The sequence below is a fragment of the Chenopodium album genome, chromosome 26 (assembly GCF_948465745.1).
Source record: "Chenopodium album chromosome 26, dcCheAlbu1.1, whole genome shotgun sequence".
NCBI lineage: Eukaryota > Viridiplantae > Streptophyta > Magnoliopsida > Caryophyllales > Amaranthaceae > Chenopodium > Chenopodium album.
The window spans coordinates 9187753-9209153 of record NC_137859.1 but is presented as its reverse complement, the minus strand read 5'-3'; the positions used below and the strand labels follow the sequence as shown (position 1 = coordinate 9209153).

Below are 21401 nucleotides of genomic sequence, written 5' to 3'. Positions count from 1 at the left end.
TACATACTGTGCTTTTCTGCCTAACACTCGGTGCCAAACAAGATCAATAGTACAATAATCCTTAAAAGAGTGAAGTATTAAGTATATGATCCACACTTTTTAAACAAGTCATAAGATCATAAATAAATGAGAAAAAAAAAAATGTAAACAAAAGAAGATGCAAACAATCAATTCAAAGTCAATTCATTTTAAATACCAGTAATATCCTACTATACCACAATTTCAACCAAGATAGTAGCATGACTCTTGAATACTTGCTAGATATACCAACTGAAATTAGATCTTACATCACCCCTACAATGCACATTAAAAGGGTACCCTACTCAAAAACATTCTTATACTATCTAATGTATCTCCAAAAGGCAGACCGACCAAAATTTAGAATCGGAGGAATAAAGAAGTAAAATATTCCTGTCAAAAGAAGTGACAAAAAAATCAAGCAGATACTGCTCCCCTTAATGACTATCCAATCTAATTGATAACTCACTTAAGCTCCAGGTGTAAATTGTGCTCTTGTACTTTTGATACCCGTACCTCCACCGCGACTCATCCTCCCAGCTCCATTGCCATTTTGATCATTCCTTTGGAACCCTTCACTACGGTTATGGTATCCTCGACCACCTCCCCTGTTTCCAAAATCATTCCTGTTACCCTCTCCCCGGCCATATCCTCGTCCTCCCCCATAACCTCCATGTCCTCTACCTCCCTCACCTTTGAATCCACCACCACCTCTTCCTAAGGGGAACCGCCCTCGGATGGGTCCTGCAGATGAAAATCACTCAAGCAGATTAGTAAGCCTTCAGAACAACAGAAATAATGCAGAATATTTTGAGCTGGGAACAGCATGATCCATGACTAATGAACATGCAACATCCATCAACTCCACAGGTCCCTCCACCATTTTTCATCCTTTTCCTTAGTATTTCTTCATTTCATCTTTTTTTATTCTTTCAGGGTGGGAGAGAGAATCAGCGAATGAGACACAGTGGATCGAGCCAAAAGCCATATATGACCAGCTAAAAACATTAACTGAAACCAAACTTACCTCGAGAACCAGTGGACTTCTTTTCCTCTACCACAACTTCACGCCCAGCAATTGTAATGGGTGAAGCCTGGAACAGTAAAATAACAAAGCAGACACTTAACGAAATAAAAAATAAAAAAATATTCACTAACAAGGGAAGCTCTACATTATAATTTAGACTAGCAGAATTTCTGCTCATTCCATTATTCACTAGATAACCAACTCTTATAGCAATATTATCAGCAATTTCTGAATATTATGCTCTTCTGACAACCATTCAGCTCCAAAATTTTCAGCACAAAGCAACGACATTACAATACATTATTAGATGCTTGAAGTCATACACTTCAATAGAATCATTTAGAATTCAGAGCAACATTGTACTGACTAGAATTTAAAAACAATTCTTGAATATCTATTTCAAAGGTTTACAGAAAGCTAAAGATGTTTTGCTGTCAAAAATCCAATACAGAAAACATAAGGGTGCAGTTCTGCTGGTCTGCAAACTATAATTAATTTTAAAGTAAAATCACAAAATGAAAACTTTGTAAAACAACTGCAAGCCATGCTAGAAATTTCAGACGGTGAAAAGGCATACCTCAATGGCACTTCGCGCAGCACCAGCCACTTCAAATTCCACAAACCCAAAACTGAAACTCTGATCCACATGAGCTCATAGTTTAGTAATTTAAATAAAAAAAAAAAGGCAAAAAAAGACGTTCAACTAAATCAAAACCAAGAATTTCAAACCTACATTGTTCTTTCGAATTTGGATGCCACCACTCTTAATTGGGCCAAAACCTTTGAACGCTTCCTCAACCACAAGATAAGGTACATTAAAAGGCAGATTCTTTATGTAGATTGAGTGACCCTCACCTGCCAAAAAGCAGTGAGAAGCAGAAAGTAATGACCAGTAACTGACTGTCTTCAGAGAAAACCATAGTCATGTGATGAAGCAATCATAACTTCATAAAATGGTAATGTATGGATGAACAAGCTACCTTCTGGCTCATGGTTATTACCATCATCAACCACATCAGCACTGGAAGGTAAGTTTGCTGCCACAGGAGCTGCTTTCACAGGCATTTGTTGCTCTTGAGCCTTAGGTGTAGATTTTGGAAGGTTCGGAGTTGGTGCAGTAACAGGAGTGTCTTTCATAACCTTTAACACCACAAAAGCCAAGTTATCAAGAAAGCACGCAGATCCAAAAATTAGAAATTCATTTCAGCAGTCCTGTACTTCATCACTCGCATCATTGTGCTAGCACAGTCGTCAAGATATAATTGAAATACAAGAGGAAAAATCCAAAATGTCCTCCACTAAATATACTTCACTTAGCAAGTAACTAAAGTAGTCATATTATCATTAAAACAATAGCATAAACTTATTCCAATAGGATGATACATTAAGAGCAAAAATTGGGCTTGAAACTCAAACATGAAGCAATACAAACAATATTAATGCAGCCTTGTTAACTTCTTGCGAAATTGGCAAATAAGTATCTATTTACTTTATACTGGATTTTTTCTGTTACTCTCCACATCCAGACAAAACAATTTTTCAGCACATGGAGGAGTAAGGATGTAAATTGTTTCATGGTGTAATATCTAGAGAGGTAATCAGTTAGTACTTACAATAGAAGCATATGACTTCTTAGGGGCCTGTGACTCATTTGGAAGTTCATCAGGAACTTTGACATTTGATTCAACCTCAACTTTAACTATGGATTCAACTGCAACCTGTGGGTCAGTCGGAAGTTCATCAACCACCTCGGCCACAGGTTCTTCTTCCTCTTCCTCAACTTGAAGTACACCATTCTCATGTGGATTATAGACTTCACCATTGGACTCTTCAATAATGTGATTCTCTTGGACTGGCGGCACCTCTTTTAAATAGGAGCAACAAAAAATAAATTCAAGGCAAGAAATATTAGGACAGGAAGCTAAACTCCTCTATAAAACTGACAGTAAATAGAAACAGAAACAATTCATTACCATGAACCGGAGCAGTTGGTGCTATACTACCATTTTGCCTCTCCTTTTGATGAGGAACATCTTCAACAAATCTTAACATGTCATTCAAAACAAAAAACCCTTTATCCTGAGGTGCCAGAAAAAAAGTCTGAATGAAACCCCGCTTCGATTCATCAGCATAAATCAAAGATCCAGTGACAAGAACAATCACTCCCCCATTATAGGATTCTTGCGCGTCAACAAACTTAATATCTGCCTTAACACTTCCAGACGACAGTATCTTCGCATTGATAGCCTAGATAGCAAACAATAGATACCTCATATGAGCAAATATCAAACAATAACCACTTTCTACATACTTACAAGAACTATTTACTGAAAAGAAGAATTGACAATCGCATATTAGAATCAGTAAAATACAAGACTTCCATGATACTTATTCTGATCATAACACACACTCACAGAATACCCATATTGACCATATCCAATCGAAAGACCATAGAAGACCAAACACAGTAAAACCGTAAAATCAAAATACAGTTAACCCAAAGAAAAGCAACAAAAGCACGAAATCCATTCCATCAGCCTCACAGATTATTCATCAGCTGGACACACACAACCAACACTTTAACTTAATTACAACAACAACAAAAAAAACCCAACAATTCTAATACTTGCAAATTTGCGTTATTAATCCAATAATATAAACAAACATCATTTATCCCACATAGATCCAGACTACAATTACGTGGAACAAACATCACAGCATACTGTAATACGAGTATATAAATAAAACTAAAATAACTTTTCAAGTACACATTATTAAAATCTGCTACATATATTATTATAACATGAAACAATAAATGACCCACAAAAACAAAAATAATCAAAAATAATATTAAAAAAATCTGAGAAAAAACAGAAGCTTACATCCATGGTAGAAGTAAACCCCATAACACCATCATCTCCAGGACGACCAAGCTTACTGATATCCTGATAAAATCGGTAAACAAGTGCAGGAGATTGCTGAAGTATTGTATAATACTGCCTTGCGAACGCATTTCCCACCTAAATCACATCCAAAAAACGTAAAAAAAAAATTAAAAAAAATCAGAAAATACAAATAATAAAGAAGAAAATAAATGGAGTTAGAGTTACAACCTCATCAGGTGGAATGTAGGCAGTAGGAGGTTGAGGTTGAGGTGCTGCCATATTTTCGCAAACCCTAGAATGTAGACAAAATCACAATAAAAAAAATCGAAAAAAATAAATAAAAAATTAGGGTAAGAAATTGAAGATCGGAAAAAAGGCGCGATTTGGAGAGAAGAAGAATAAATTAAAAATACCTGAGGATTGTAAAATAGGGAAGATTGATCGAAGGAAATTGGGGAAGCGAGGAGAGACAGAGGATTGTAAATTAGGGTTTGAGAAAGGGGAAATTCTCTCTCCTCGCCGAGAAGAAGGTGGTGGTTAGGGTTTAGAGGTGGTGGAGGAAGGAGGAAGTTGCGGCGGCGGAGAGAGAGAGGGGAAGAGAGAGGGGAGGAATTAAAAATAGGGTAAAAATAATAATAATAATAATAATAATAATAATAATAATAATAATAATAAAGAAAAGGAATAATTGTGTTGGTTTGTTATGAGAGGGACTGACGAGTGGGAGAGTGAGTGTGGGTAGTGATCCACTGTGACGAGGGGTGTGACTCTGTGTGTGTGAGAGCTACTATTGGGTTGTCTTTCTCTCGCATCAACTTCAGCGTCGTTGACTTCCCTTTTAGGAGAAAAAGTAGCAAGCCGATGCGAGATTTTTTGGTGTTGAATTTCCCAAAAAGGATCCTCACCGCTGAACCCTCTTCGAAAGCGGATTTTTCTGCTTATTCAATGGATTCTGAAACTACATTTGAGGAAGCAGACTGGCCTGATTCCATTTAAACTAGTCTACCTCTGGGAAGGTTTATTCGCCGGAGTTGTGTGCCATGTTAAGGATTGTGCGTCTTTCGGCAACACCATTTTGTTGAGGTGAATATGGTGCGGTCAAAGGACGACGAATACCATAAAGATAGGGAGACTTTGACCGAATGAATAGGCATGCTATCATGATATCAATTTTGATTCAGGAAAATAATCCAGGATGAACGCTTTTTTCGTTCGCTATGTGCTGACTGGATGCGTACTCGCGCGATCGATCGATGGACGAGGAAATTGCGTGAATGACGAGACCGGCCTAACCTAAAGTAAAGGCTCTGCTCTTTTAAATGAACGAATAATCGATTTGATCGAAAAATACGAAGGATATTTGGTTATTGGAGTCACAATCCGAGTCTTTTTGGAGACTAAATTAAAGGAGGCGCAGTACCTCTCTGCCGAGGTTAGGGAAAAGATCCTTCACCCGGTCTTTCTCCGATGTCTCCAAGCCGGCTCCTCATTTTACTATTTTCGGAAATTTTTTTTAAAAAGGTGGGTTGGAGTACTATTAATGAATTTAATTCTTTCAAAAAAAAAAAAATGAAATAAATTCATTTTTTTTTTTGTTTTTGTTTTTGTTTTTGTTTTTGTTTTTGTTATTTATAATTTTATATACTACTCCCTCCGTTCCTAAATGTTTTTTACGTTTCCATTTAGGGTGTTCCATTTTATTCTTTACATTTAGTATCTTTCCTATTTTGATCATAAATTTTGGACTAAATTACCCTTGTTTTACAATTTTTTTACTCAAAAGTCCTTACTTTTCCATGTGCTATTGTACTTTTTGTACTATTTTAATAGTTTTTCAACACTTATTATTACTTTCTCTCTCCTCTCTCCTCTAATTTCTCCACCCCACATGCTCAACATTGTATTTTTCAATAAATTTGTACTTTCAATCATTGAAATATTCCAATATACCTCAACTTTACACAATTTCTTAATTACCGCGCATAATTCCAAACGTAAAAAACATTAGGGAACGGAGGGAGTACCTTCGTTACAGGTTATGTGCAACGATTAGACATTTTTCCTCTCTACTTTATGTCATATCGTTGCACACAACTTGTAACAGAGGTAGTACCTAGGTTTTGTTGTCTTTGCTTTATTTAATGATGAATTGAAATTATTTTTCTGATATGCTTATTTTAGCTAAAATATAATTGTATAAAAGCCAACATGTGAAGGGAGTACTCTTGAATACATAGGGGTGTTCAAAAATTGGTCATACCGAATTCTTTTAACATTATAAAAACACTTCTTACAGAAATTGAAATAATAGTCCAAAACATTCCCGTCCAGATTCAATCCGAGCAAAAACATTCCTACCCTCGGGTCTTCAATTTTAAATTTTTGATCTTTAGTCATTCTAATCAAATTTTAAATCGGTGAACAACCCTAGTAATATCTACCACATGGGTTTTTTTTTACTTACATTGTTTTTGTCCAAGTACAACAAATTTTTAACTACACTCAAGTGCACCTAAAGTTAGGTTCACTCAAGGATTTTCCATCCACACACCACCTACTTTTCCTTCAGTAAACTACCTCTATGTACACCCGATGTATAAATAAATCTCCAGTGAACTTTGTCCATATACTGCCTGCCTAATCGCCTATTCAATAACATTTATGTGTTTTTGACTCTTTGTTAATAATGGTCGCTCGTACTCATTTGGGTGTAGAATATCATCAAATTAGTTAGAGACAAAGGGAAGGAACTCAAGGAAGTATGATGTTGATTAATTTTCCAAATTTATTGCAAAGATAATACGGTCTAATTCACTCCTCTTTTCTCTCTTGTTTCTTAGTTCTCGCCCTTTACTTCTTTGGTTTAATTATTTTTCTTCAACTCCACAATTATACAATCACTGAGATTCTAGTGACTATTGACTTAGTGAGTATTATTAAGTTGCATATCAAATCAAATTCGAAAGGTGCATCTTCTTTGAGTTTATTCAAGACCTGATCATGTGTTGGCCTGTGCCAGGTTGGGCCTTGTCAAGTAAAATTGGCCCATTTTAGGTCAAAGTTTTCAACGGGCTTATCAGGCCAAAGAATTGTGCCCAAAATCCACTTTTTCAGACCATTTTTGGACCAAGCCAAAATTAGGATGCCCGCCCAACGAGAAAAAAAAAAAAAAAAAAAAAAAAAAACAAAACAGGTGCAGCAACTATTTGATGTAGTAGGTCACACCATGCGACAGGGGTTATCCGACTTTTTTTGTTATGGGTTACCCGAGTTTTTTTGTCAGGGGTTACCCGTCGAGGTTTTTTTTTTTTTTTTTCTCTTCAGGGTTACTTAAGTTACTCGGTCAGTGGTTACTTGAGGGGATCGGACAGGGATCTCGTGGGGTTCACTCGGTCAAGAATTACTCGATCATGGGTTACTCAAGTTACTTGATTAAGGGTTACTCGAGTTATCGGTTAGGGGTTACTCGAATTACTTGGTCATGGGTTATTTAAGGAGTTCGGTCAGGGGTTACTTACAGAGTTCGGTTAGGGGTTACTTGAGGGTTCAGTCAGGGGTTACTTGAGGGGTTACTCAGACGTTAGGAGTAATTCAAGTAATCCTTAATCGAGTAGCTTGAGTAACCCCTGACCGAAAAACTCGGGTAACCCTTGCCGCACGGGCCGCAAACAAAATTATTTATTATATAGATACCGTTATTCAATAACCTTTTCTTTAAAATAATACTCCTTAAGTCTTGATCTAAGAATGAGAGAATGTATACAGTCGCATGTTCCATTCTCCCACCTCGATTTGTAACTTATAATTTGTATTATAGCACCTAGTTAAGTCTGTGTTATATGCATGCATTGATTACTAAAACAAACCTTATCAAAGATAGCGAATAAATTCATAATAAATTAGGAAATTTGTTCATCCTATCAATTCATATATTCACACATAATAGGAATGAAATCACACATGACTTAAGGAATGAAATCACACATGACTTAAGGAATGAAAACACAAAATCAGCAATTTTAAATAAAAGATAATGATTAAATTTACATAGAAAGTACTCCGTAGTAGAAATAAACTTGTTCACGTAAACAAAACCCAAGTTAGCTGAGACTTGAGAACACATACATGTTCTTCATCGGCTGCCTATAACATGCACCTATATAAGGAACTAAAAAGGATATTCGGGCGGGTGTAAAAGATCTTTGATTTTCATCGTAGATAATTATTACTTCGGCCTAAAAATAAATGTCTCCTTTTTTTTTTTTTTTTTTTTTTGAAGGGAAATAAATGTCTCACATAACATCATAACCTTTCATGTAATGAGAAAAAAGTTTAATTTTGGATAGATATATACTCCCTCCGTCCCTAAATTACATTCCTCTTTGGAAATTTACACGGGAATTAAGGAGGGAAGAATAAAACAAATAACATTATGAGGACGGAACTACCAAATAAAAACACCATGTGGCAATTAAAAAGACATCATAATGCTCTTCTAAATATAGCAGTTTATATGCTTTTTAGATGTGTTCAGTGTTCCTGAAGCAGATGCCTTTTTCCCTTCTTTCTTTTGCGTGCATTGCTTGAACTTGTACACGGCAAAGCTTTATTGGGAAGTTAACGTTGTAATTTGTACAAATAAATCCATGGGCGGTGGCAAATATGTGCATGCATAATGTTTTTTTAATGAGAAAGATATTGACCACATTTCAACTCTTACGGATCTATTGGTCCGATGTTTGCGAGCTACACACTTGTAAATAGGGGTTGAAGTGAGAGAACTGAGAACCCCACCTCCAACTCCAAATACCTTTAGGATAAGACGCTTACCATGTGAGTCAAGTCTTGCTCGAGCTCATACTCCATGTAATACTAAGAATAGATCCATGTTCTTCATGTGACCTTTATACTCGAATTTGTGCTTGCATTCACCTTGATCACCTATAGGTTCTCGAATTCACCTATAGGTTCTCTTAAGTATACAATTGTAACATGTCACATTCGATATGTTTTTTTGTAGTATTAAATCCCATTTTATCAAAGTGTGCAAGGAAGATTTAAGAATCTTAAGCTTCAAACTGGCTAACTAGGAAAGATTAATTGAATTCATAATAAACCTTATACAAAAGTATAAAATTATAATTAACATCCAATGTTACTAATTTAGTTAGATAAAAAAAAAAAAAGAAAAAAAAAGTTCAACATTCAGAACAAAGAATTTGAGAATTTCCTATCTATACCCTGTACTGCTACAAAAAGAAAGTTTGCCTGTACTACTTAAGAAAAACTAACAGAAGCCAGAAAGAGTCTTACGATCTCGATCTTCCTCCAATTTAGCAATACTCAACAGCTCATAAGGTTAGATCAAGGTCTCAACCAAGGGCAAAAGGAACCACTCTAATATGCTTGAGAGGGTATTCTACATTGACACCTCCAGCATGCTCCACGAAACCAGCTGGGGAGAATGATGCTCCATGACAAACACATATAATGCTCACCTCAGCTTTTGAATATTTATACAAAAACCCGGTTAATGTCTTTCCGTTGGGTCCATTTCCGGTGGTGGAAACACAAGGCATTTGAGAAAACAAAAGTTTCTGCTGGTCTATTAGCCCAACGGGCTTTGGAGGCTTCCCAATTTCACCTTTGGCTTCTTTGGGGATTGTGGTTCGAAGAGTTTTGTTATGATCATCTGACAATCTATCGTCAATGTTAGGTCGCGCTTCATTTTGTTGACAAGTTATATTCAGTATTTCTGGTGACTTGGAGACTTGTCTAGAACCCGTGACGAGTTCAATCTTGTTAGAGTATGAGTTACACAATGGGGGTTTTGAGAGGGGTGGATTAGAACAGTTAATTTGAAGTTCTAGTTGTGATGAACAAGGTTGTGCAGTAGTACTAGTTGCCGGAGCATTTGTTGGGGCCAATGGCGAGTGAGGATGACTTGAATGACTGCCAGCATCACTGCTATTTCCACCTGAACATAGGAGAATTAACAGCAAAAGGTCAGCTCAAATAGATCCCAAATATGTAAATAGAGTTCATCACAAGCTTTGGATAAACATCACAAATCGACAATCATTTTTTTGCCAAAATCTAGAGAGCTAGAAAACTAATTTTATGGGGCGAAGAACCACAATATGGAGATGAGAAGAACACAAAACATTCTGTGTTTACAGGGATATTTGGTATAAGAATTTATTAGGAAATGTTTCTATGAGTTGAAACTTGAAACTCTTATAGTTATCAACTATGTAGTCATTGTATCCTCTTCTTAAACTCTGATTGTGTCAATTCTTCCAATGTGAAATCGTCGAGGATTAAGGTTAACAATCGACATTCTTATATTTAAGTCTAAACTCTAAAGAATATAAACACTGCAAACTCTACTATCTACCCATTTTCTGAGAGTTTAATTTGTACCTTCGCCAACTTATGTGATTAAACAGACTCCAAACGAGTTGATTACAATATTATCCAGGTTAAACAGAAAATCAACATCCTTGTCAACATGATTGGACTGTGCAGATTATCACAGACCAACCCAATGCTGATTAACAATATTAAATCTTCCAAAAAATATGTAATCATGTGTAATATTTAATCTTATCTCCATGGTCGAACAACTTGAATACTGAGATAAACAATCAGGTAATACTTGATTACTAGAAGCCGTCACTCATGATGTCACGACAAAAGATTAAAATTCAACTCCAAATTTGCACTGCATTCCGCTATATTGCATACATAATCTAAGAATGTATGCAATTAAGGGGAGTAGTATTTATAATCTAAGAATTGATCATAATCACAAATCAAATCTTAAGTTATCATCTTCCAACTCAATCTACAAAGCCAACTCTATTAGAGGAAAACAATTAAAATCGAAGAATAATTTGCATCATTACTCGTAGTATTCAAATGTTTCTTTTATTAACTCATGGAAATCTAACCCCAATTCAGCAATGCATTCCCCTTGATTGCATACATTAATATTTATAATCTGCACATTAATCATAATCACACAAATCCAATCTTATGTTATCATCTACCAAATCAATCCAAAACCAAAAACTAATCCATATCATTGCCCTTTGTGACTCCGTATGAACATTCTCGAACTAATATATTACTCTTAGTACTCCTAAGTTTCTTTTATTAATCCATCAAAATCGGATGATTAATATCATTATTCATTACCTAATAGTCATTGATTAGGAACACCAACACCGTCACCGTCCATAATTATAAATTAAAGCAATGTGTACAACTAGGTGTTCTTTGGCACAATTTAAGAATTACAACTTGATTAATGACTTTGCACCCCAAATTAAGAAATTAATACAACTTGCAAATTGCAATCAGTGTGACTCAGTGTCATATCATATCAACCTAAAGCATAATTCCACAACAATGTCATTCATACCCTTCTAATTCATTTAAAAACAACCCCAATTACACATTCTTTAATATATATAATTAACTATAATATCGGGATTACCCTTTCTTAATCCTATGATTATTAAAAATATTATCTTTCTCCACCAATTGGATCATTTTTTATTTGATAAAACAACATTTGATTACTAACCTCATGTGGCTTTTTTATTCTAGTATTATTATCAAATTTATAATATTAGCAACTTGTAACAACATTAAAATCAAATTAAAAAGACAGATCTTCCTTGAAAACGAAATTACAGAATAAAATCCATTCAACTTGCAATTGATTAAAAATCAATTCTATTCTAAATCATTAAACCAAAAACCTGATTAAATAACCAAATTAATTAATCAATTAATTCAAAATAAATTAAAAATTCAGAAGAAATTACCTGTACCAGAAATACACTGGTAATTATCAGAAATTCCAGAGGAACTACCGCTAGAAATAGAACCATCGGCGCCGGCACCGTCATTCTGAGAGGTGAAATTACCGTTTTGCCCTTGATAAATACCAGCATTCCACCCTAACCACGGCGGCGTAGTTCCCGGAAACCCTAAATTCAGAAGTTTCCGACGACGTTCATCGAGAAAATCCTCCTGTTGATGATTACCAGCAACGACGTCGTTTTTAGCGGAGGATTTACGTTTCAAGTCACGCTTTAGCTTTGCTTCATGGCGGCGGAGAGCTTGCGCGTCACGCTTCGAGAGGATCTGACCGTTGGAGGCGGAAACAAAGGAAGAAGGTTCCAGAACATTCTTAGATAAAGGTGGAGAAGAAGAGGAGCAATTGAGAGGGCGGAGAGAGAGGCTAAGCTCTAAGTCATCTTCATCAATGGCGGTTGTTGTTGTTTTTGTGGAGGTGGGGGGTTCGTCGGATTGTGGGTTTTCGTCCGCCATTGATGAAGGTTAAGGAAGGTTTCTCTCTCTAAAAAAAGATGAAGAGTTTCTCTCTCTAAAAAGCATATGTAACAATGGAGGGAGGGAAGGAAGGAGGAAAGCGTTTTTGTTTTTGGGTTGTTTTAAAGGGGGTAGAATTCAAGAAGAAGGGGTTTAAAAATAATGTGACTTTTTTTTAAAAAAAATAAATTTTAGGGTGAGGATGACACGTGGTGGGATGAGAGAGGAGGTGAGAGATGGCTGTTAACACGTAAGAAGTGTTTGGGAGGCGGGTTTGAAGAGAGAGACAATGTGTTAATTGTGTATTCTTGTTGTTGTTATAGCTTCTAAACTTCAATGGTGGTTAATTGTCTTTCTACTTTTCCAATATTTCAATTTTTTTTTTTTATTTTTTTTTTTTGAAATAGTTTGATGGAGAAGAATTTGAAGTTTTGAACACCTTTTTATGAAAATATAATTAGAGGGTGTAAATTCGTTTTATTTATGATGTATTTTTGGACGAGAGTTTTACGGTGTATATATAATGATATTTTGGATTAAGTGAGCTGAGGGGTGCATGTCGTGCATGCGTTGAAATCAGGAGCAACATAAGAAGTCCAAAATTGTCCTCACGTGACATTAAGTATAATTCCGTTTCTTGGTAGTTTTATAGGTGCATGAAATAATTTGCAAACTATTTTCTTCGGTTTTTTATAGTTATTTATCATCACTTCATGTTTTCAATTTATATTTTCACAATGTTACTTATTGATAATAAAAAAAAAAAAAAAATAGTGTTTGAAATACTATAATGCGGCAAGCGTAATATATGAATTGATGCAAGCGTGAAATAATGAGAAGTGTGTTAATAAGGGGAATAAAAACTTTAAAACATCAAAAACAATGTTTGAAACAACATAAGAAGTATATATGAGAAATCATAGGAAATTGGAAAAAAAAAAATGAAATAATAAAAAAAATGAAAGCCTTTGATAAAATGAGAATAAGATTGACTAACGTTCACCACTTTATCTAACTCTTTTTTGCCTATATTAAAGCAAATTTTCCGATTTCTTAGGTTAAATTAAATTTTGGTTATTTTCATTTTTTTATTTTCATTTATTATATTATTGTCTTAGTTTTGCTCTTACTTTCAAATATCTACATTGTGGTGAGTTTATTTCTTCATCAATGCATTAATTTAGAGTGAAAATCATATAAAGTTTGAATTGAGATGGGTATATAGCGTTTACTATAAGGTTTCCCATGCATGCAAATGAATGATAGTATGATACGTTTTTGTCGTTTTATATTCTCTTGATAACTTAAATAGTGATGAATAAATAGCTATTCTTAATAACTTATTTAAAATTTTAGAAAAAAATATATACTATTTTACAGTTTAAATTTGTTCTAGTTAATTAATTTAGATATAATATCATCATATCATTTAATTCTAATAAACAAATTTCCTTTCATGTAGTCGTCGAAATAAATAAAATTAGTGATTGAGAGAAAGAATGGAACCCATTGCACATTGTGTGATATGGATATATACATGTGCCAAAGTAGGTAGGAAATCATAATTTCAATACGTCCCAAAATGCATGGTTAACAACTAACAAGTCGAAATCCGTAATATTAGACAAAAGAAATAGTCCATATCATACATCAGATATCATTATTTAAAGTTTTGCATATAGATAAAATATACTCAAATTTTAATAATTAATTTATTATATGTCCGATTATCAGTTATATAATGGAAATTAGCTAGCAGCTAGCAAGTGATCTTCTAACTTAAAAATTATAGTTACAACCTTGCTTGGAAATTAGTTATTTATTGCGCGCTTATTATCTATAATTGGAGTCGAGTTGAGCCTTTAGCATTATTTAACTTGCATACTTCTTAATAATATGCAGTTAGTTACGAGTCCCTAGCTAATCATCCTAAGCTACTTGACCTAACCACAAATTCACTTTAATTTAATTAACACGGTTTACATTAACATTGTGGTATAGATCATTAGAATCATGAAATAAACCTCAAAATATACTTTATTATAGGATAATCCGTGGTTGATGTTGGTGATGAACGACAACTTAATCTTGTAAGAGCTAATGAGCTATGACCTACAAAATTACTCCATAATTATATACGTAATACTTATAAGCTGATGTACTGATGAATGAGAACTTAAGCCCTGTTCTTTTGAGCTTCTGGGCAGAGCAAAGCAGATTTCAACAGAGCAGAGCAGATTGAAGCAGCTATTTTTAAGTACTATTTTTAAGCAGAGTAGATTGAAGCAGAACAGAGCAGATTTCAGCAGAGCAAAGCAGCTCTAAAGAATGGGGCTTTAATCGTGTAAGTCATGACCTAATCACATTTAATGCAGTTTCATCAATTCACATTAAAGACGAATGCAGATCTTTAGAACTATGAAACCTTTGAAGAACTACTCCATTATACGGTAATCTTATATTAAATCATGATGAATAACCTAATTTCTTAGGAGAACGTTTATTTTGTTGAATCACGAAAGAAAATGCAGTATACTTATCTTGTAGGAAACTTGAAAACGTAGATTACTTAGCTTGTAGTGCACTAATCAACATCTCATTCACATTAGAAAAAACCATAAAACCAACAAAATTTATTTCCATAAATGAGATGAATTTCTTTCTTCCATGCTCACTCCTCAACTTAATCAAGCACCAATAGACAGAAGTAAAGAGCGTCTGGCAAACATCAATCAGCATCTTCCACGTGTCAACAAACTGTGGGTCCAACACATCTGGTAGGATTTTTCTTAATTAAAGTTAGCACGTGATTAAAATTTTCCCGCTGCATAGTACTCCACGTCGACACGTGTCCATTTCAGTGGGTCCCAATGTACCAATCGAAATCCACCTGACATGTGACACGTGGACGACGAATGACAGCTCAAAGTAGCAGAGAAGAGTGCAAGGGAGTTTGACGATGATGTATGACCCTTCGACGGAACAGGCGACACGTGGCGAGATGCGTTTGGGTGAATAATTAATGAAATTGATAAAAATTCTAACTTTTTGGCGGGTACACGTAGGATGGTGTGTTTTAGAGGGGTAAATTGGGGATTTTGGTAGGGGAATGATAAAGCTGTGAAGGGGTGATGCATGTTCGACACGTGTTGCGTATATGTTTTACGTTCAATGAACTGTACGGGTAACAGATGAGCGTGCTACGGTAAGTGGGTCCCAGCTTCTGAAGACTAATGAGCTGTGAAGGTCAACATACTACTTGCTCCGTATATTATACGGAATATGTACTCTCATTACGAGTAGTATTTTTTTTTAAAAAAAGTTATTCTCTTCGTTTTTGTTTAAATATTTGCTCTATTACTTCATGTGTGGAGTTTTAGGAGAAATTGATAAAAGATAAATTGGAGGAGAGGAAATCTAAAAGTAATAAAATTGGATCCCATACTCTCATTAGTTAAGAGAAATGAATTAAATATTATAAAAGTTTTTCTTTTTAATTTTATTATATTTTTAATTTATTTATTTTTTATAAAAGCTTTTCAAATGAAAAAATAAAGTAAATTTTTAAAAAAACGGCTGGAAAAGAAAAGTGGAGCATAATTTTGCCAGTTGATATTAAGGCAATAAAGTAGGGCTCCTCCTTATTTAGTGCAATGGGTGCCAAAAAGTTCATGCTTCGTATTAACAAACCACCATAGATATTTTTCGTGGACTGTCCAAAAAAAAAAATCCCCCTTATTGTCTATTCATTCTAAAGTACAATGGAATACTCCATAATAGTGACATGACCAATTGAGTCAATGGACAAGTTGATACTATGCCAACTTGCCAAGTTGATGAATGATCCCATCTGTCTTAATTACTCCGTAACATTAGTACATTACCTTCCTCTTGTTAAAAAAAAAAAAAAAACATTAGTACATTAATTTTTCATTATATAAATTTATGATATTATATAAAAATACTACTCGGGTAAAAATTAATTTTTCATTATGTACATAGTGAAATGAATCTAATAAGATCACATGTGACTATTTTATTTTTTAAAATATTTATTAATTATAAATATTATTCAAAACAAAATTTATATATATATGATGTTAAAAGTCAAAATATGTCATCTAATTTAAAGATGAAAGTTATGCTCTTCAAAATTTCATATCTCAATTTTTTTATAATAACTTTTATACCTTATGCGTTCACTCTGTACTTCATGAAAAACATACGAGCATTGAGTATACGAAACAATATTGAGACCATAATAAAGGGATTAAGGGAAGCTTATGGAAGTTTTTTTTTTCCTTTTTTTCCTTTTTTTTTTTTTGGTAGCACACCAATTATAATGTGCAGGCGTGCTTGCGGCGAACAATCTTAGCATGGTGTTCAGCGTGTTCACCATATAGGAAAAGCACAATTCATGCAGCTTATGATATGTTAGGTGTACTTTACATAAATGGATTATACAATTCTCATCATCATATCCAAATTTCACACAACTGAGACAAGTGAAGGTAGCCTCATCAAGCGTCGTCCCTCCATCACACTGTAAATTAAAGTGTAAAATTCATTGTTAAGTTTTAGAATTTACTCTATATATTTTGTTCAAAGTAAAGAATGATCGATGAAATTAAATTAATTTAACTTACGGATATTATATTATGAATTTTAGCAATGTGTTGACGTACCTCTTAACGTAGTAGTAACAAAAGTCTGCCAAGATGAAAGTTTGAACTAGCTCAGCAAGAGGAGCCACTAGTAAATAAAGACGTCCCCTCCCTATTTGTGTTAGGAGTGATCCCTTGGTGTCAATAAGCTGCAGGTAATCACATCATATACTTGTACAACTTAGTACAAGGAAACTAAAGGAATAATAGACAATTTTCGATACAACAAACGGATCGGATACTCATAATGTATATTTTCCTTCACAAATTTTTGTATGCGGCTGGCCACATGGTGCGGCAGGGGTTACTTGTATGGTGTTACTATAGGTGTTACTTGTTTCTGTGGTTACTTGTATGGGTGTTACTGGTTTTGTCAGGGGTTACTTGTAGGTGTTATCTGTATTCCGGGGTTACTTGTATGGGTGTTACTGATTTTGGTCAGAGGTTACTTGTAGGTATTACTTGTATTATGGGGTTACTTGTATTGATGTTACTAGTTTTGGTCAGGGGTTACTTGTAGGGTGTTATTGGTTTGGTACGAGATTTTGGTCTGGGGCGGTTACTCAACCCATTCAAGTGTTCCATACAAGTAACCCCAGAATACAAGTAACATTCTACAAGTAACACCTAAAAGTAACTCCAGAAACAAGTAACCCAGAATACAATTTTTTTTTTCAAGAGTTACTTGTACGATGTTACTGGTTTTAGTCAGGGGTTACTTGTAAGGTGTTACTAATTTTGGTCGGGGTTACTTCTAGGGTGTTACTGGTTTGGTATAGGGCATACGTACAAGCAACCCTTGAACAAGTAACTCATACAAGTAACCTTGAATAAGTAACTCATACAAGTAATCCATGCATACAAGTAACACTTATATAAGCTAGTAATGTAACTCATATAAGTAACCCTTAAATAATTAATCATACAAATAACCCCTGAATAAGTAATTCATACAGGTAACCCCTTAAAAAAAAACAAGTCACCCCTAAAAAATACAAGTAATCAGTAACTCTTGAAAAAAATAAAACAAGTAACCCCTGAATGATACAAGTAACCCCTGAATAAGTAATTCATACAAGTAACTCTTGAAAAAAAAAAATATATAAGTAACCCCTAAATAAATAATCATACAAGTAACTACTGAAAAAAAAAAAAAAATACAAGTAACACCTGAAAAATACAAGTAACCCTGACAATACCAGTAACTCCCATTATTTTTGCTGACTTGGCAGCAGGCCACACCATGTGGCCTGCTGCACCAAAAGGCACTGATTTTCCTTTGTTTGGAATTAATTATCACTATATATTGTAACCTATGATTCCTAACCCTCTCAATATACAAATTTTTGTTACTTCAACATGGCTTTATACAGAGTTTGAATCGATCAAGATCTGAATCTTTTACAGGTAATGTAACACATACAAACGTACAATGGTTCTAGACATGCATCCTAATACACGTGAAAATATCATCGGATGAGGGAGTAGTTAAGTAAAGCCTTATAGAAATTCATTTCATTCTCGTACACAAAGAACAAATTAAACCATTCAATTCATCAACAAATGACTAATAGGTCGTCGGACATATATATTCAGTTGGAAATGATATACACACTCATGAAAATTGAAAAGGTGGGTTAGAGAATAATGAAGAAATAACATATCGTTATTAATGGAGCAAAATACAAATACTCCATTCGTCCCCTTTTGATAGTCCCTTATGGGCATTATTCACGGGAATTAATAAACACAAATAAAAATAGAAGTTCATTGAAAAAGTAAATTGTCATTGGGTATGCAAAAAAATAGAGAGAGAAAATAATAAAAGTACATGGGAAAACAAAATTTACATAGGAAATTTAAATTTGCACAAGTATTGTTGCAAATTGGAAGGAATTTTGATAAAAAAATTAATATTAATAGTTGTTGGAAAAAGCAAATGAGGTGAACATTTTGGGACTAAAATTTGCCCATAAGGGACTGTCAAAAGGGGACGGAGGAAGTAGTTAATAAGATGATGGATTATTGATAGATAGCAAACTAACCATAATTATCCAATTAGCGAACGAGAAGAATCTTGCCACACCCAAAGCAAAGACATAATGGCCAGTAAAAGGTTCAACCATCTGCAACACAAAATTTAAATTAAAAGACATAAGGGGAAAATGTCTTATTGATCATCTACATTAATGATGATATATATATAGCCAATAAGGAAACTAGCAAAAACTAAAATAACAATCAGTTCGAATTGATGAGCTTGTTTACATGACCATTTAACAAATGAAGTTATACTTTCTAGTAATACTTGTATGAGTTAGCTATCATGAAGTGATGCATATCAAAATTAGCATAACATATAATTGTACAAACCTTGGCATTTTGTATCAAATGAAGCTGAGGGAGCACAGAAACGGCTTCAATTGCCAAGCCATACACATAGAAGAGTCTCCTTACAAATTGAAATTGCTCCCTGAAAAAGTTGATCTGCCATCCAGGATGGCCTATCACCGCAACAACAGCACAAGGCACCAACTGTCATCACCAAACATTGCATATAACTGATGCATGTTATTAATTGTAACCAAATAGATAAAGAACGTTAATTTCAACTCTAGACCTAGCCTTTTTGCCCGAGAAAATTCAAGTTTATCCCGCCCTAGATAAACATTGCATATAACGAGACATTTACGTTATTTTTTTGCCAAATCTGAGCTCAATTTGGACCCTTAAGGACCAAAATAGCCCCCGAAACCTTTGACGGAATACCAATTCGATAAAATAATATTAATAAATGGAGAGTGGGCCCCACTAACGGAATTTTTTAACGGCAGAATAACGGCAAGATTACCGTATGGAAACAAAAAGTATATTGGGTTACCGTGTAGAAAGTCATATATGTTTGGGGCACAACGTAGAAAAGTGAAAAAAACAGGTTACTGTGTAGAAAAACTTTTTTTTTTTTTAACTTTTTTTTGTAATCTTAAACCAATTATGCCATATGACATTTTTTTTACTACACGAATACATATTTTTCGATTAGCGTAAAAGTCAACTTTATTCAATTAATATAATACGGAGTATATAATTAGAGAACCAAGTATTATGTAACTCCTCTTTTCGCCTCATATAATTTGTTATATCCAATCATCTTTTTGGTGGAACGTTTTTGAGACAGAAGCATTATTATAAATTTCAATAATCGATAGAAAAAAAAAGCCATGTAGAATTGTGCATGTGAAATAAGATCAAATTAAATACTACGGAGTAGTATAAGTTGTATTTACTTACCACATAATACAAACTAAAGTTGTCAAGGCCTTGCATGTAGGTGAACTTCAATTTATAACGCATCATATAGATCACCCACATAGTAGATCCAAGAGTTAAAGTATCAAGTACAATATTTATATTGCGTACTAGTGTAAAATGGCTTATAATTCTTATGATTAAGAATATCACTGTTAGCACTTGAGTCTTCAATGATACACCTGTTAAAAACCAATAAGAATTCATAAGGCGTACTTCATTCTATCAATTCGTTTATTAAATTACAAGATTTTGAGTTTTTGACTTTTACGATTGTAAGAAAAAAAATATGTCACAAAGCATACGTGGTCAATAACTTTGAAAGTATAATTAATTGATCAATGAGTCATGCGTTATGCCACATATATGAAGAATGTTCAAGAATAGGACTATACTAATTTTATTGCGAGTTTAAAAAAAAAAACAGAGAAAGTACTTATATGATGATGAAAATCGAAAAGGTACGAAGAGGAAGTACCGGAACAAGTTTTGTTGATAGTGAGCTTGTAAATTAAGACTAAGATCCCAGCAGAATGAGCAAGTTGTGTGGCAACATAATAATGGGTGCGTTTTTTGACAAAAACTTTCAACAAAATTAGCAACATAATTGCTACAACCACGCCCATGGTTACTTTCTCTCTTACGGATCGACTCCGAATCCATCTCCCTAGCCGCTTCACCGGCGTCGGAGTTGCCTTCTTGTCCCCCATATATCAGTTGTATAACGGAAAATATGAAAGGAGGTCGAAAATTAGTTAAGTTAGTTGACTATTACAAGATAAAAGACAAAGGAAGAGAGGTTAGATTAATAGAGTAATGAAGAGAAGTTGATTACACATAGTGTGGTTAGGCTGACCGGGTGAGTTGGAACTTGGAAGTGGACCAAATTTTAGAAAGGGACTAGAGTAATTGTTTACTTCTATTTGATACAATTATTTAATAGTGTGTGATGCGAGTAAGTTCCAGTTAATCAATTTGTTAAATAAATTTTGTTTATCAAATGACAAATTTGTAAATATAATAACAAAAATGTCCAATCAGCAAGGCATTTTGGTAAATATATCAATTAGTATATTCTGGTGTGATGTAATCATTTATTATTGGCCTTTTGATTGATCATCAATTTCGGATCAAAGTTGGTTCAGGTTAGAAATG

General features: G+C 34.2%; 3 protein-coding genes across 3 annotated transcripts; all 3 read right to left on the bottom strand.

Moving 5' to 3' along the window:
• Nucleotides 1–182: 182 nt before the first annotated feature.
• On the bottom strand, nucleotides 183–4679 carry LOC145617565 (nuclear transport factor 2-like). The gene is made up of 10 exons (XM_081672283.1): nucleotides 4344–4679; nucleotides 4159–4222; nucleotides 3928–4065; nucleotides 3019–3292; nucleotides 2659–2909; nucleotides 2026–2185; nucleotides 1779–1900; nucleotides 1623–1682; nucleotides 1046–1112; nucleotides 183–762 (listed from the first exon to the last, which is right to left on the bottom strand). Exons 2-10 carry the CDS (start codon nucleotides 4207–4209, stop codon nucleotides 488–490), a joined length of 1398 nt encoding a protein of 465 aa, XP_081528409.1. The 5' UTR covers nucleotides 4210–4222; nucleotides 4344–4679; the 3' UTR covers nucleotides 183–487.
• Nucleotides 4680–9009: 4330 nt separating this feature from the next.
• On the bottom strand, nucleotides 9010–12390 carry LOC145618335 (uncharacterized). The gene is made up of 2 exons (XM_081673112.1): nucleotides 11766–12390; nucleotides 9010–9907 (listed from the first exon to the last, which is right to left on the bottom strand). Exons 1-2 carry the CDS (start codon nucleotides 12271–12273, stop codon nucleotides 9303–9305), a joined length of 1113 nt encoding a protein of 370 aa, XP_081529238.1. The 5' UTR covers nucleotides 12274–12390; the 3' UTR covers nucleotides 9010–9302.
• A 4371-nt stretch (nucleotides 12391–16761) lies between these two features.
• On the bottom strand, nucleotides 16762–20956 carry LOC145616768 (uncharacterized). The gene is made up of 6 exons (XM_081671496.1): nucleotides 20725–20956; nucleotides 20229–20428; nucleotides 19311–19472; nucleotides 18983–19063; nucleotides 16959–17086; nucleotides 16762–16816 (listed from the first exon to the last, which is right to left on the bottom strand). Exons 1-6 carry the CDS (start codon nucleotides 20954–20956, stop codon nucleotides 16762–16764), a joined length of 858 nt encoding a protein of 285 aa, XP_081527622.1.
• Nucleotides 20957–21401: the final 445 nt, after the last annotated feature.

Bases quoted from the DNA above. Each gene is read 5' to 3' on its own strand.
- LOC145617565 (XM_081672283.1), bottom strand. From the start codon at position 4,209: ATGGCAGCACCTCAACCTCAACCTCCTACTGCCTACATTCCACCTGAT. The intron at 3,293-3,927 runs GTAAGCTTCTGT...TTTGCTATCTAG, and splicing joins GGTTTACTTCTACCATGGAT to GCTATCAATGCGAAGATACT. The intron at 2,186-2,658 runs GTAAGTACTAAC...GTGGTGTTAAAG, and splicing joins AGAAGTCATATGCTTCTATT to GTTATGAAAGACACTCCTGT.
- LOC145618335 (XM_081673112.1), bottom strand. From the start codon at position 12,273: ATGGCGGACGAAAACCCACAATCCGACGAACCCCCCACCTCCACAAAA. The intron at 9,908-11,765 runs GTAATTTCTTCT...TCCTATGTTCAG, and splicing joins CCAGTGTATTTCTGGTACAG to GTGGAAATAGCAGTGATGCT.
- LOC145616768 (XM_081671496.1), bottom strand. From the start codon at position 20,956: ATGGGGGACAAGAAGGCAACTCCGACGCCGGTGAAGCGGCTAGGGAGA. The intron at 19,064-19,310 runs GTTTGTACAATT...TTTGTGTTGCAG, and splicing joins ATTTGATACAAAATGCCAAG to ATGGTTGAACCTTTTACTGG. The intron at 17,087-18,982 runs GTTAGTTTGCTA...GATTACCTGCAG, and splicing joins TCGCTAATTGGATAATTATG to CTTATTGACACCAAGGGATC.